This window comes from Pseudochaenichthys georgianus, chromosome 9 (genome assembly GCF_902827115.2).
Source record: "Pseudochaenichthys georgianus chromosome 9, fPseGeo1.2, whole genome shotgun sequence".
NCBI lineage: Eukaryota > Metazoa > Chordata > Actinopteri > Perciformes > Channichthyidae > Pseudochaenichthys > Pseudochaenichthys georgianus.
Window position 1 is genome coordinate 5,826,775 of NC_047511.1, and position 15,673 is coordinate 5,842,447.

The 15,673-nt window shown below is 46.0% G+C and overlaps 1 protein-coding gene across 1 annotated transcript in view; it reads left to right on the forward strand.

Annotated features, from left to right (window-relative positions):
- Positions 1–15,673, forward strand: part of LOC117451926 (PDZ domain-containing protein 2-like) — a 41,350-nt gene that overhangs the window by 15,260 nt on the left and 10,417 nt on the right. The window contains exon 2 of the mRNA XM_034090298.1: positions 4,981–5,326. Coding sequence (XP_033946189.1) covers positions 5,207–5,326 — 120 coding nt within the window. The 5' untranslated portion in view covers positions 4,981–5,206. The remainder of the gene's footprint in view (positions 1–4,980; positions 5,327–15,673) is intronic.

Genomic DNA, 15,673 nt, shown 5'->3' on the forward strand with positions numbered 1-15,673 from the left:
AATTAGAATACTTTGAGTATATTTGGCATATTTGCGCAATCTTGAGAACAGTTTGTCCGTCAACACTTGGCGGGAGTATATCTGGGGAAGTATTTGTAGCAATAATGTTGTGTTAATCCTGTAAAATAGATTGTTTTTGTCCTGAAAGTTGGGATAATAATCTGTAGCCTGTCACTGTAATGTATGTATACATATCTAGGCCTACAGGTTTTGATATTGCCTAATAGGTCATGATTATCCTGTAGCCTGATATTGTAAATCCTGCATCTACGGGTGTTGACAACAAATTGTAGGCCTACGTTACTATTGTAAGGGTGAAATAGGTGACGCCTGTGATTGTAAACTTAAGAGATGTTCTTTTTCTTTATGGATATTTTACAAATCACTTTTAAACTGTATTCTTGTTTTACTGCCATATAGTATTTCATAACTGTTTTTCCTTATTCTCTTGTTTTTTTGTATAACGATAATGATCATATGAAGGTGTGCCGCGGAAATAATCTTTTGAATAATTTGTGACCAAACCGTTTGAGACCCACTGAGATAACTTAGACTAAAGTGAACTATCTAAACACTCAGAGTCCTTTAGCTCACCTGAGCCTCTCAGTCTGAGAGGAGAGCTCTCCTCCAGCTTGTTGTGGAACCAACAGCTCCGTAGTGCAGCTAGCTAACCAGATGCTAACAACATGGTCCCTGCTGCTGGCACCGGTCCCTCTCTCTCTCTCTCTCTCTCCCTCTCTCACACATACTAAATGTGGTATTTCCGCGCACGCACACACACACACACACACACACACACACACACACACACACACACACACACACACACACACAGAGCCGAGCTTGAATGACACAAGCACACTTTTATTTCCATGCAACTCTCTGATTGGTCTGGTGTCTTGCCTCTGTTGCATTCACTGAACACGGGAAATTACAGTCCTGCCGTCCTCTCTAGTGTCTTGATGAAGTTCACGTAAAGCACGGTTAGTGTATTATATTATTGAGGTAGAATTGTCCGGAGCTACAGAATTGTAGCCAACAATGTGGAATTTATTGGCTACATATTACACAGATTATGCACAGCGGGAGCAGCAATAACCGTCAAATAATAATTCAGACAGGGGAGCTCCGCACCCCCTGCCTGCCGCTAGGGGGTGCTGCAGCGCCCTCAGCACCCCCTTCCAGCGCCCATGGATAACACCGTCTTCAGGGTCTGTCTCCTGTGATGATGACTGAAAGTACCCATCTCTCTTCCTACAATGGGAAGATGTCTACACATACAGTGAACTGTATGGGTAAGAGAGCCGTGTTAGAGCCTGAGAAGAGTCATCCATGGGTTTGTGTTATCTGATGGATGGGTGATAGATAGATAACACAATTGCTGTCACTAAACTGCTAAATTGGACAACGGTAGAGGTTTCTGGTGGCCAAAATGCATTGAATGCATTTTCTGAGTGGATCCAGGTTTACATTTAGCCCCAACAGAGGCAAGATTTGTGAATACTGAAACCACTGTACAGCAACACTTATGTGCAATATCTTCTTCTAATACTACTCCTAGTTAGTCCATCCATTATTGAACAGGGATCTTTACGTTACTATGTGCAATAATCCTTTTACTACTCTTATATACCACACTTCATTCTACAGTGCTACACTTATTTTATCTTATAAATACTGCTGCTACCTATCAACTTGAATGTGTACTTCTTAAAATAAAATTATTTTATATGATAGTGTTCTATTTTCTTTGTGTCTCTCTATAGAGGAGAGTGGGGTAAGATGAGCCAATTTTGACTTATGTTGTCATAGATATCCTTGTAAATGTGGCTGGCACGAGCGAGAGAGAGCGCACCGGTACCGGAGATCGTTGTTGTTAGCTTCTGGTGCTAGCGAGCTAGTGGCCGGGTCTCAAACGTTTTGGTCACAATTAATGTAAACATTTATTTCCGAGGCATACGCTTATATGATCATTATAATTATACAAAAATAAGAGAATAAATGAAAAACAGGTATGAAAAACAGGTATTCTTTTATGACAGTAAAAAAAGAATAAAGTTTAAAAGGGGAGTGATTTGTAAAATATCCATAAAGAAAAAGTAAATCTGTTTACAGTTCTGTTTCATATGGATGTTGAGAGATGTATCCATAGATCTCTTAATTTTGCTCTCAAAGTGCACCAGATTGATGCTTTTAACTTCAATATTAAAAAAAAAATCTTCCCGGGGGAGCATGTCTCCGAACCCCCCTAGAAGAGGTCCACTCCCCACAAATAGCACTTTACCCCTGCTTACACCTATATGCCGTGAGCTGATTATCGAGCCTTCATTGTAACTGTCACACTGCGTATTTGCGTGGGGAGTGTTGCAATAGAACATTCCACTATAGCGACCGGTACCTTAATGGGAAACCCTACATGTTTGAGCACCCTATATGAAACGTCAAGCTACCCCACAGCACCCTCAAAAGAAATATCTGGCGCCGCCACTGAGCCTGAAGAAATGTGCAGTGCAAAACAGGCTCATTGCAGCCACCTGTGATAAGACACACTTGTTTGCCAAATATCAGCATTTTCTTTCTTTTCATTTTTTTGCACTTATTCCAGTTGCTGGTTCAGCTCGAGCCAGAGCAGGGCAGGGCCCAGCTTGCTCTGGTTGCAGAGTACAGGAATAGTAGAGGCAGATGGTTACCACAAAGCCCACAGTTTATTTGAAGCCCGAGCTCTGCATAGTCATTAAAGTGTGGTCTGGTGGTAGCCTGCATTTTTGTCTATATCTGCCACAGATGTGGCTGCACTCTGTCTGTAGTTAAGCGTGCAGATGAAGGGTCAACCTAGATTCCTCACTTCTCCATAGGAAGCCCTTTACTGTGAGCGGGGGCCCCTGAAAGACTCTGCTGGTTTAGTGTGCTTTAGACCTTTTCACAACAAAGTTAACATCAGTTATTAAAGTTCATACGTTTATTATGCCCATCCTCAAGCCTTGTTGGTTTAAATGTATTGCAGTGTGGGAAAGTGGTGCAAGACCAGCAACTTTTTAGTTTTGGTGTAAGTGGGTAGACAAAATAACTCTAATCCAGTGCTAATACATTTTCAAAAAGCAAGCCAAAGCAATAGGCATTCAGTCACATGTAACTGCTGATTATGCATGAATTGTTGCTTTTTAACTCATACTTAAAGTTCTGCAAAATAGAAATGGTCACATATATCATGTGTTAAAGGCGCCATATTATGCACAGTTTCAGGTGTATATCAGTATGTGTCTCTGTGACATGTTCTCTTTATTTTTCTCATACTGCCTGTGCTGCAGCACCTCTTTTCAGCCTCTGTCTGAAACCAGAGCCCAGTCTGCTCTGATTGGTTAGATGGTAGGCTTTGTTTTGATTGGTCAACCACTTAAAGATGCCCTGCCCCACCTATCACGTGCAATGTGATGGAGCACTAGCTAATGGAAGCATGCATGTTACATAATACATAACAAAATAGTCAAAATGCAGGCGTTTCAGGCCGGGGGGTTCCCTCCAGAGGGAGCTGGAGAAACTCCCTCTGGAGGGAACACAGCACATGTTTTAGCCTTTGCAGACCATTTACACGCACAAACACCTATAGGACACACGAGAGGAGAGGGAAACCCCCCAACAGCATAACCACCAGGCCTCTTTAATATGCATACTGAATTAATGGCTCACATAATTACACTGTATGTGAATCATTCATTAGCATTACATTACCTGTTATTTGATTTGAATTTTACAACATCAAGTAGCCAACATCAAGTACAACTATTTCTTTCTTTTTTGCACAATATCAGTTTTGATTGTGCTATACTAATTTAGGCCTTTATTTGTCAGTTAGAGGGAGAACAGACATTATAACCCTTCATAGACAACTTTCTTCAGTGAGCCTGTTGATGGGAAATGTAATGTAATGGGACTAAATCATGCTGAGTAATATAAAGTTAGCAGTAATGTCTTTTCCTTATGACGACTGCTTTGTTCTATGTATCTGTTGGTTATTTCCCCTCTAGTGTTCAGACAATGCTCAGGATGCAGAATGACACTCAAAAATGTTGAATAAAAATATAATCTGTCAGTAATGTTATGATCATACATGAAGTTGTATTGTGTATTGTATTTTGCACATTTTAATTTAAAAGGGTGTAGGAACCCTGTAATATCTACACTGAAATGTGACTTTAATCACATGTATCATGTTAACAAATGTCACATAACTGTAGTAGGTTAGTTGAGAGCAATAATATTACGTTGAACCTTATATTACCTAATATTTTTGCTTTCTACTAACCTATTTATGTGAAATGTGTTTACATAATACATTTAATTGAAGTAAACGTTTCTGTTTTGTCAGTGTATAATGCACCATAGTACAACATTATTTTTGTTTCTGAGAACTCTATTTTAAAATTGCACCCTAAACAATCTCTATGACAACACGTTGCTGATCACAGACACAGATCTCCATCTATTGTTATAAAACTGTGGAGTTCCAGTCAGTCATTTGCCCAAAGTGGTTAAATTGGCATGCAGCTGTTTGCCCCAGTTGTCTGGTGTCGCGGATGGAGACACCGGGAGAGGGACAAGAACTCTTGGAACTCTATAAACTGTTTTCAATATGTGTGTTTCCAACATGCAACAGTTTTACAGTAGAAACAATGTCTATTATTTGGTGTGCTGTTGAGGAATCGCTCAGTAATCTTCATTCTATCTGCTGGGATCAGAATAACATATGACTGTGTGTACACAGGTCAGTACTCAACCTTGCCGAGTTCACATAGTATTACAAATTCTGTGAATATGGATTATTCACGAACATTGTAGATGTTAAACTCAAGTACTAAATAAGAAAGACCAAAGATTGGCATGGTAACAAATAGAACAAAATCATTTTAATTCATCTCGTTTGACAGTTTTTAACATTTGTATCTACTTCATTAATGTGACATGGTACTATTTTCTCTTCAGGAAATGGCCTGATGCGGCAGACGCCACAGCTGACATGTCCTGCCAGTAATCCCATAGTTTCCACCCTGGCTCATCTGGAAATCTGTGAGTAGAGTTAGTCCAGTTTCTCTCTTTCCGAGATGGATTTGGGGCTGTCGGCCCACACTGGCCCCTGTGCCGGCTCTCACTCTTTGAAGCGTCCCAGTGTGTGTCGGTGAGAGACCCCCAGCAGGCCCAGGATGCCAGGATGCCCCTCACTCAGGACAACGCCCTCAGCATCCTCCCACTGCTGGAGAACTGGCAGGGGGCTCAGAACACTCGACCACAGCAGGACTTCAACCTGAACCAAGACAATTCTAGCTACAAGGTACTTTATTTGTATATGGAATATCAACTTCACAACTGCAGATTTCTGCCACTATAACCGGGCTTGGGGAGTAACAGATTACGTGTAACAGGATAACCTAATCAGAATACCAAAAAAAGGTAACTTTATTCCCTTACAGTTACATACAACAATACAGATTACTGTTACATTTCAATTAAAAAAACTAGGATTACTTGCAGGATTACAATTTATTAATAAAGTTCAATTTGTTATAGGTAGACCTACTGCCTGAATTTTCTTTTTAGTTTCCATTAAGGCTACTTTCACAGAACGGTATATACCTGCTGCTGGGCTGGTGGTCTCGGACAGTAAACAGAAGCAATCCATGAGCACCAACCAGGTCAGGCCAGTTTGTCTGCAGGATTCAAAGATTCAAAGGTTTTAGTGTCATATGCACATAGCTACAGTGTAGAAATGGCAATGATATTCTTCTGACCTGAGCTCCTCCAACAATGCAACATATATAATAAAATACAAAAATACAAAGTAAAAAATTGTGCAAAAAGCCTATATACATGTAAACAGAATATGATATGTACAAGAACAGAATATGAAATTAAATAATGTACATTAAGACAAAATTAATTACGGCTTATTGCGGTGATAACTATTTATAAAAAATAAGTAGATTGCAAGATGATAACAGGAATGTTTATCGGGGCACTTAGCAGAGCTCAGGTGTTTAACAGTCTTCTGGCCTGTGGGATGAAGCTGTCCCTGAGTCTGGTGGTTTTTGTCCTGATGCTGCGGTACCGCCTGCCAGACGGCAGCAGACAGAACAGTTTGTGGCTGGGGGGATGGGGGTCTTTAATAATCCGGAGGGCTTTCTTCCTGAGCCGCTGGGAGTAGAGGTCCTCCATGGATGGCAGCTCCGTCCTGATGATGTTCTCTGCAGTTTTCACCACCCTCTGTAAAGCCTTACGATTGAGGGCGGTGCAGCTGCCGTACCAGGCCGTGATGCAGCCAGTCAGGATGCTCTCTATGGTGCTCCTGTAGAAGGTCAGGATCCTCTCCTGTAGAAGGTCAGGATCCTCTCTATCGTGCACCTGTAGAAGGTCAGGATCCTCTCCTGTAGAAGTTGCAGAGTATCCTGGAGTCCATGTTGAACCTCCTCAGCCTGCGGAGGAAGAAGAGCCGCTGTCGAGCTTTTCTGGTGATGGTGGTGGTGTGAAGAGTCCATGTCAGGTCCTCAGTGATGAGTCCATGTCAGGTCCTCAGTGATGTGGACCCCGAGGAACCTGAAGCTGCTGACTCTCCACCGTAGTCCCATTGATGCGATGGGGGCGTGTCCCTCTCTCTGCTGCTTCCTGTAATCCACAATCAGCTCCTTGGTTTAGCTGACGTTGAGATGGAGGTTGTTATCCTGGCACCAATATATCAGGTTTTCAACCTCCTCTCTGTACGCCGTCTCGTTGCCGTCGGTGATCTGGCCGGTGACGGTCGTGTCATCAGCAAACTTCACGATGGTGTTGGAGCTGTGTGTGGCCACGCAGTCGTGAGTGAACAGGGAGTAGAGGAGAGGGCTGAGCACGCAGCCTTGAGGGGCTCCGGTGTTGAGGATCAGGGTGGAGGATGTGATGTTTCCCACCCTGGGGTCTGCCCGACATTTATAAAAAAAACACATACTTTTAAAAGACTCAAGAAATTGTGTTTTTCAAGGGTGGTACAGTGGTCGTATGAATTAGGCTTTCTTGATAACTCTCTTGTACATCTGTTCTATTGGTTTCAGGTTTGTGGCACAAGCAAACGACCAGTTTGTAAAATGTGGGATAGAATTATACAATGGAGGTATGACTTTGCAGCATTGACAGTTAAGAAAGGTCTAATTTGTTTAAAATGTTGCAAGTTGAATTTAATGGTATTGGATACTTTCTTAATATGTTTCTTAAAAGTCAAGTTCGAGTCCATTATGACTCCAAGATACTTGAAGTGGGAGACTAGTTCTATTTTTGCTCCGTTTAAAAACACATTGGATCCTTCGATTTTGACTGGTCGTTTACTGAACATCATGCATACTGTTTTTTTACGTTTAACAAACGTTGTTCAGCCAGTGTTGAACCTTGTCCAAAGCATTTGAGAGACAGGATGAGATCATTTCAGTGTTTTTCCCGTGTACAAAGATGACCGCATCATCGGCATACATTTGCACATTCAACTCAGGACATACATTAGGCAAGTCATTAATGCACAGTGAAAACAGTAATGGTCCAAGAATGGAACCTTGTGGAACCCCAACAGGGTTGACAAGGTAGGGGGATTTGGTACCGTTGACCAAAACACACTGTTTTCCGTTGGATAAGTAAGACTTAACCCACTGTATTGAATCTGCCGAACATTTTAAATACGTCAGCTTTGTAAGGAGCACTTGGTGGTCAACAGTGTCAAAAGCCTTTCTGAGATCAAGGAAGACAGCTGTTTTCCTGTTTGTTGATGAAAAAGTTTTCTTTGGCCTGTCTTATTGTTTGAGTTACCTTGTTACGAGCATGAGTGGATTTCTGTCTATCAGTGGATAGTCTGGATTTCAAGCTCTGCTTTAGTAGTTGGTCTCTAGATTGCATTAGATTCCTGCACTGTTGATTCAGCCAGGGAAGATGATGTTCCTAGCTGTCCCTAAGGCACCCTCTCCTTGAGAAGGAAGACATTGCATCGTTAATTTTTAGATATAAACAGATTACTGTTTTCACCAATGTCTTCAGAGGAGAGAGTGTCCCCCCAATTGGGATATATTTTTTTAAATCCTCTGGAGCAGAGAGAGGAGCTGTGGATTATTGTTATTGATTAATGCATCAGTGTTTCTTGGGGTCAAAAACACTAAACTCACAACTTAAAATGAAAGCGTTTAGTTTGTTTAATAAAAGAGCACATGTTCAATGTGAAAAGTGACAGTAGATATAGATTAGTTGCAATTTGGTTCCAAATAATATAAAAAAAATTATTTTTGAAACACCTTGAATTTCAGGGGGGGTGCGGGGCTCCGTTGGCGGGGCTCCGTTGGCGGGGCTCCGTTGGCGGGGCGCAGCGCCCCTCCAAGACAATGGTAGGGGAAACTATAGATTACTTACGTAACCCCAGTACTCAGAGTAACATGAAGTGAGATGTCTCACTATGGGATGCGCCTCAATGCGTATGCAAACAGAAGCATCAATCTCATTACGCCAATCCTGATTGGCTGGTAATCTTGACGTCTACGTCAGGGAATCCACCCACCCTTTAAGTAGCTTGCGCTACGTCGCAGCGTCATTCAAAATAAACACCTCTTCTCGCTTCGCCATAGCAAGAAGGGCCGTCTGGTGAGACATCTCACTTCATGTTACTCTGAGGACTGGGGTTACGTAAGTAACCTATAGTTCTCATTCATAACACTCCGTTCGATGTCTCACTATGGGATATTGAAACTCCCGTATTGCTAGACATGCTTATCTCGAAAATCACCAAAAAAAACAGAACTTAACAGGTAGAACCCTGTCTCAACACGGGGCCCAGCACTGTGCGGGCCACACTTGGAGCAGAGACATCTAGCCTGTAAAAGCGGACAAAAGTGAGCGGTGAGGACCAGCTCGCTGCTGCACAAATGTCTTGGATGAAGCCCAGGATGTAGCCAGTCCACGAGTAGAATGAGCACGCAGGCCTGTTGGTGCCTGCAAACCCTGACTCGTATAAGCCAGAGCAATCGCTTCCACAATCCAGTGGGAGAGCCGTTGCCTGGTAACGGGCTTGCTCTTCTGAGGGTTAGCCCGGGATATAAAGAGTTGGTCATTGCATCGAAACTCTTTTGACCTGTCCATATAGGTGCGTAAAGCACGAACTGGACACAGCAAATTCGGCCGCTGTTCCTCAGAGGAACACAGTGGCGGAGGAAATGCCTCAATGTCAATGGGGGTACATGAGCCAACCACCTTAGGTATAAAGGCAGGGTTGGGCTTCAGCAACATTCTCGTTTGCCCCGGGGCAAACTGAGTGCATGAAGGATGTACAGAGAGTGCATGAATGTCACTGACTCACTTGGCAGATGCCAGAGCCAGTAACAGCACTGTCTTCAGTGACAGGTGTTTCATGTCAGCTTCTTCCAGGGTTTCAAATGGAGGTCAAGTGAGCCCATCTAAACCCACTGCCAAGTCCCATAAGGGCAGCAGTGACCTGGAGACAGGGAGGAGCCTGCGAGCCCCTTTCATAAAACGGCAGACCAAGTGATGTTGGCTAGCCGTCTTTCCCTCAAAGCCCACATGGCATGCAGCAATAGCAGCCAGGTACACTTTGATCGTAGAGAAAGCTCTGTGTTTATCGATCAGGTCCTGTAGAAATGATAGAATCACCCCGACAGGACATTGAAAAGAGATGTGCCCTTGAAGGCACCACTCCTCAAACACCCTCCACTTACAGTCATAGACATAGAGGGACCTGGTGGAGGAAGCTCTTGCACTCTGAATAGTGTTTATCACCTTCTGAGGGAGTCCCACTGTATTCAGGTTATACCACTCACGGGCCAGGCCCATAGTGCCAACCCCCCCCCCCCCCGCCTGAGACAGTATGTCCCTGCGTAGCGGGAGCTGCCACGGCTGCCCGCACAGCAGCTGATATATCTCCGCCAGCCAGTACATTGCAGGCCAGTGTGGAGCTATTAGGATCAGTGTGTGGCGTTGTTCTCTCACTCTGGCCAGAGTTGGGGGTATCAGAGCCAGGGGTGGGAACGCGTACAGAAAGACCGGAGGCCAAACGTGCGCGAGCGTTTAAAACGCGCATTGAAAAGAACAGCTCCATCCACAGCTGACTCACAATTATTGGATGTAGAGTCCAGTCTGCATATGTGACCCGCTCTATCGAAATCAGTCGGAAGTCGCAACGGCTCATTTCAGAATAAACGTGGATTTACGTAAAAAACTATTTTTTCAGGGTTCGGGTGTTTTGTTTGATTTTAAACAAACCAAGTCTTGGCTTTCAGAATATGAAACTTTTATTTCCAAAATCACACGATAAGTACATTTTTGAAGCTTGTGAAGGGACGAAGACAGGCACCTCTCACTCGCACTCTGCTCTTCCAGCAGCGCCGCCCCCCTCCCTCCGGCTGACATTATGAACGTAAGAGTAAAGTAATCATAGATAACACGGCAGGATCCTTTACAGTTTGTTTTCATCTGATTTAAATTAAACAGAGTCTTGGCTTTCAGAATATTAAACTTGTTTCGGCAAATTCAGATGATAAATATAACTTTGAAGCTTGTAACGGCATAATTACAAGCGGAGAACGGAGTAATTTAACGCCACAGCAGGCACAACAACAGCCGGTGTTTCTCGTGAGGGTTTTCCCCGGGAAACAAACACAATACACACAAACGCAAAAATACACAAACACACACACGCACACACGTATACACACACACTCGCGAGCTTCCCCTCCAAACGAAAATATCTTCCCTCCGTAGTATTTTGATCATCATCAGCTAGCTCCACTAATAATCAATCAGATCGATGGATTCCAGAGAAGAGGAAACTTTAAAGGCCTTTTTCTCAAAATGAGGACTCTGTGACAGTCATTATATAATGTGACATATTTCGCTTAATATTTGGAGTACAAAAACAATCCTGATATCATTAGAAAGCTAGGAATCTCCTCTTTCCAACCGTGTATACAACTCAAAATGTGTCTTTGGGTCAATGCGACTGATTTCGATGGAGCAGGTCACATATAGTGGTGCACCTCTGGACAGCAGATCTGCCCCGAGGTTCATCACTCCTGGTACGTGCGTCGCTCTCAGAGAGAGGAGACGTCCGCAGCTCCATAAGATCAGTTTGCGTGCCAGCATGTGTAACTGGAGAGAACGCAGACATGCGTCTGTGGTGACCACCTTCCGCGATAGGACAGCACCCATAGGCACTCCCCTGTACTAGAACAGTCGGGTGCAGCCAGTGGCGCAGTGCCATTATGCATTTCATAGTGACCATCACTCTCCGCGCGCCATGACGCACGGGGTCCAGTCTGAGGGCAGCTACCCAGCGCTGAAACTCCCTCATGTGTAAGCGTCCCAGTCGTACCACCAGGATGGCTGACGCCATGAGCCCCAGTAACCGCAGACATGACCTGAAGAGAACGTATTTGCGTGGCTGGAAATGAGCGAGGCAAGCCCTGAAGGCTTTCACTCTCTGCTGACAGGCGGGCTGTAAAGGACACTGAGTTCAGGCGTAGGCCCAGGAAGAGTACAGTCTGGGCTGGGGACAACATGCTCTTTTCTGTGTTTATTACGAAACCCAGGTCGAGCAGGTGTTTTACGAGGACATTCGTCTGCGTAATAGCCTCCTGCTCCGACTGTGCGAGAAGGAGCCAATCGTCCAGATAAGTTGCCAGGCGAATACCCTGTTTTATTAACGGGGCTATCGCGGCTTCCGTACACCGTACAAACACGCGTGGGCTGAGAGACAGACCGAAGGGAAGTACTCTGTACTCGTAACAGACACCCTGAAAGGCGAACCTCAGATATTTCCTGTGTGGATAATATTAATGGGATGTGGAAATACGCGTCTTTCAGGTCGACTGATGTGAACTAATCGTTTTGGCGCACGAGACGCAACAGAGATGTGTGAGTGAGCATTCTGAATTTGTATCTTTTGAGATATTAGTTCAGAGCCCTCAAATCTAGTATAGGGTGAATCCCGTTCCCTCCCCGTTTGGGAACGAGGAAATACTTGGAATAAAAGCCGCTCTGACTCTGTTCGGAGGGTATTATAGATATAGCCTTCTTGTCTAGTAGCGAGCGGATCTCTTGCTCTAGAATATGGGCCGACTCTCCCCGGGCTTGCGAATGCAGAATGCCCGAAAAGTGAGGGGGGGTGACAGCGAATTGGAGTCTGTAACCCCGTGTTATTGTCTTGAAAACCCAAGCAGAATCTGTGAGCATCCTCCACTTTTCGCTTCTCAAAGCGAGTGGAGATGTCACATCCCTGTCGTCTGCCCTCTGTTTTCTTTATTTGTTGTGTTATGGGGCCCTCTAGTGTCTGAACACGGTGGTACCCCAGGTTGACAACCCCGGTCGACACTGCGCATGCGCGTGGCGGTGATGCCTTCACAGCCCCGTCCGCCTTCTGAGAGTGGTAGCAGCCACTCTTAGAAGGGGGGTAGACGTCAGACTGTTTATTGTTTTTATTGTCTTTCTTTTCATTTTTATTGACTGCGCCCTTGGCTTTAAGCCTGGAAACAACAGTGGAAAATTATTTATTAAAAGACAATAGTGATGACGTGTTTGTGTGACTTAAACGAGCAGCGGAGCTTGCTGTCTTTGATGTTAAGTCCATTTCCCTCATGGCGCGAACTTGAGGATGACGTTCTGACATCACTCGAGGCGGCGGGAAGATGGGGGCATGGTTGCACCCCGGAAACACATGAGCATCTAACACTGGAACGTGTTCTGGAGCTGGGGAACAGGAAACTTCCAGCTCCTTTATTGAGGAGAGGAGGCTGTCAGGCCACCCTCTTCTTCTTCCTCGTCTGGTGACTGAAAGTCTGGGCCGGCTGTGCCTGAGTGGCTGCTGCCGGAACCGGATACTTTCTTGGCCAGCTCGTCCTCGCCTCGTGTCTGGGCTGGAGACCCGAGGCGGGCTGTGGCCTCTGCTGTTTCGGGATCTTGAAACGGGCAGGACGTGAGGCAGCCTGAGCGAAGGACTGCCGCGGGGCCATTGAAGGCGGCGGCTGGACCCTTCGGGGAAGACAAAGCTGGAGAGCCTCATCCTCCTTCTTTTTGGATTCACACCGCTGCTGCATCGAAGCTAGAGCGGAGCCAAATATGCCCTCGGGAACAATAGGCATGTCCAAGACATCCTCTTTTTCCCGGTCTGGAAGGTTCGTCAGGGTAAGCCACCTGGCTCTCTCCTGTACCACCATTATCCCCAGTGCTTTGCCCGTGGCTTGGACTGCACAGCGCTGCACACGGAGGCAAATGTCCGTGATCGCTGCGATTTCGTCCCACACGGCAGGCTCAGGTTTGATCGTCATGTCCTCGCAGAGCTCTGCCTGGTAGGCGGTCAGCAGCGAGGAAACGTTGAGTGCCCTGGTGGACAAAGCTGCGGCTTTATAGGCTCGTTCGGTCATTGCTGACTGGAAGCGGTCTGCCTTTGCCGGTAGCGTGGGGTTCCTGCTCTGTGCCAGACGCGGTTGGAGGTGGGCTGCCACCAGCGGTTCCATGGGCGGCATGCGGAGCAGGCCGAGCTTCTCCATGCCGACACAGTCCAAAGAGGAGGCACCCTGGATTGGGGCCTTGTTGCTGAAAGGGCGGTCTCTCCACGAGACCGACACCTCGTCCAGCATCTCTGGAAAGACTGGGAGAAGCTGCTCCCTCACCCTCGCTGCTTGGGGCAAGTCCTTCCCCTCATAGCAAGATCTGGAGGTCACCTTTGCCACTTCAGGCCAGGGGATGTCCAGCCTGGATGCAGCGCGTTGGCACAAGTCCATACTGAGGCAGGGCGAAGCTGGTGTGCTTTCGCCCGGGGGAGCGGACATCGCCTCCGGCTTGGCAGCCTGGGCAGATGAAACGAAGATGTCATCTTCGTGCTCATCCGAGTCGGATAAGAGGAACTCAGAGGCATCCTCTTCATTCTCCTCCATATAATCCAGCTGTAGGACATCCTCCGCGGGTGGAACCACGGTGAGGTCCAGTTGGGAGCCCCAGCTTGACACATGGCGGGGCTCCGCTCTCGCGGCTCTTGTCGCCACCGGGCCCCAGCCTGACACGGCGCGGGGCTCCGATTCCGCGGCTACCGCCGTTGTTGAGCCCCAGCCTGACACAGCGCGGGGCTCAATCTCCGCGGCGGTCGCCACCATGTCCCGATTGCCGGCCGGCGAATCAACATGAAGGGGTCCCATCCCGACAGGCTAGCTTGGCGTGCTAGCCGTCGGCGGAGGCTCTTGATGGTGAAGCGGGCACAATGCCCACACGAACCGGGGGTATCGATAGCTTCCTGGGCGTGTTCCAGCCCAAGGCGGGACGAGCAGACCTGGTGTGAGTCCGTGCCCGAGATCCTAGACCCGCAGCCACAGAGCCCAGCCTCCGACTCCTCTGGTGTGAGGGAGAGAAGGGTCCATCCTCGTTTGCCGGGGTGTCGGCGCGGAGGGACAAGCTAGTAACAGGTATGTTACCGAAAACAATCCTACCTTATCGTTATTCCGAAAGGAAAAAACGATGTGGTAGATTTTTCTTATAAAATATTAACTGGTGTGTTAATATCTTTCTTATCTCCGTCTCCTCTTGTGTGAGGGAGAGAAGAGTCCGTCCCCGCTCGCCGTGGTGTCGGCGCGGAGGGATAAACTAGCAACAGGTATGTTACTGTTTGAAGAAAAAAATCAAACCTTACCGTTATTTCGAAAGAAAAAACGGCGGGGCAGATTACAATATTAACTGGTGTGTTAATATTTGTTCAATTCTTCTGCAAAGCGAAAAAGTAACCGGCAAGCGCCCGTCGACCGAATGTTAGCTTGGGTTCAGTCTCTGGACCGTTAAGCTAGCCCGGCTACTGATATTCGAGATGTGCTCTGAAGCGAGAAGAGGTGTTTGAATGACGCTGCGACGTAGCGCAAGCTACTTAAAGGGTGGGTGGATTCCCTGACCTAGACGTTAAGATCACCAGCCAATCAGGATTGGCGTAATGAGATTGATGCTTCTGTTTGCATACGCGTTGAGGCGCATCACATAGTGAGACATCGAAACAGAGTGTTATGAATGAGAACACTGCATTAGTTGTATTAAGTTGTGTTTATCCATGATCCGTTTTAAGCTCTTTCTATTTTGTTTGTCATTCCAGTTGATGTTAAAGTCCCCTAGAATAATTAGCTCTTTATTGGAGTCACAGGAATTCAGCAGGAGTTGTACCTGGTCATAGAAATCCACCTTAGCGGTGGGTTGTCGATACAGGCAAATCATGGTGAGGGACATTTCCTCAGAAAGTGTGATTTCCACACCAACACAATCAAACTCAATATTAGCTGGGAGTGCAATCTCCCTACAAGTAAAGGTATTCCTCACATAAAGCAACACACCCCCTCCTTTTCCCTTCAGTCTGTCCTTCCTAAACACATTATATCCTGGCATAGATACAAGAGTGGATGGTGACGACTGTTTTAGCCAAGATTCCGATATTCCCAAACAGTTAATATTGGACTCAAGGAGGAGATGTTCTAGCTGTTCATGTTTATTGCAGATGCTGCGGAAATGTAAATGTCCACCGAATAGACCCTTCGGCTTGCACCGAGGATCCCACACTATTTTAGCTTGATTCACTGTTTGAAACATTTGTGTGCAACAGTGTTTTTTAAATACAGGATTTCTAGGCTTTACCTCGGTGCCG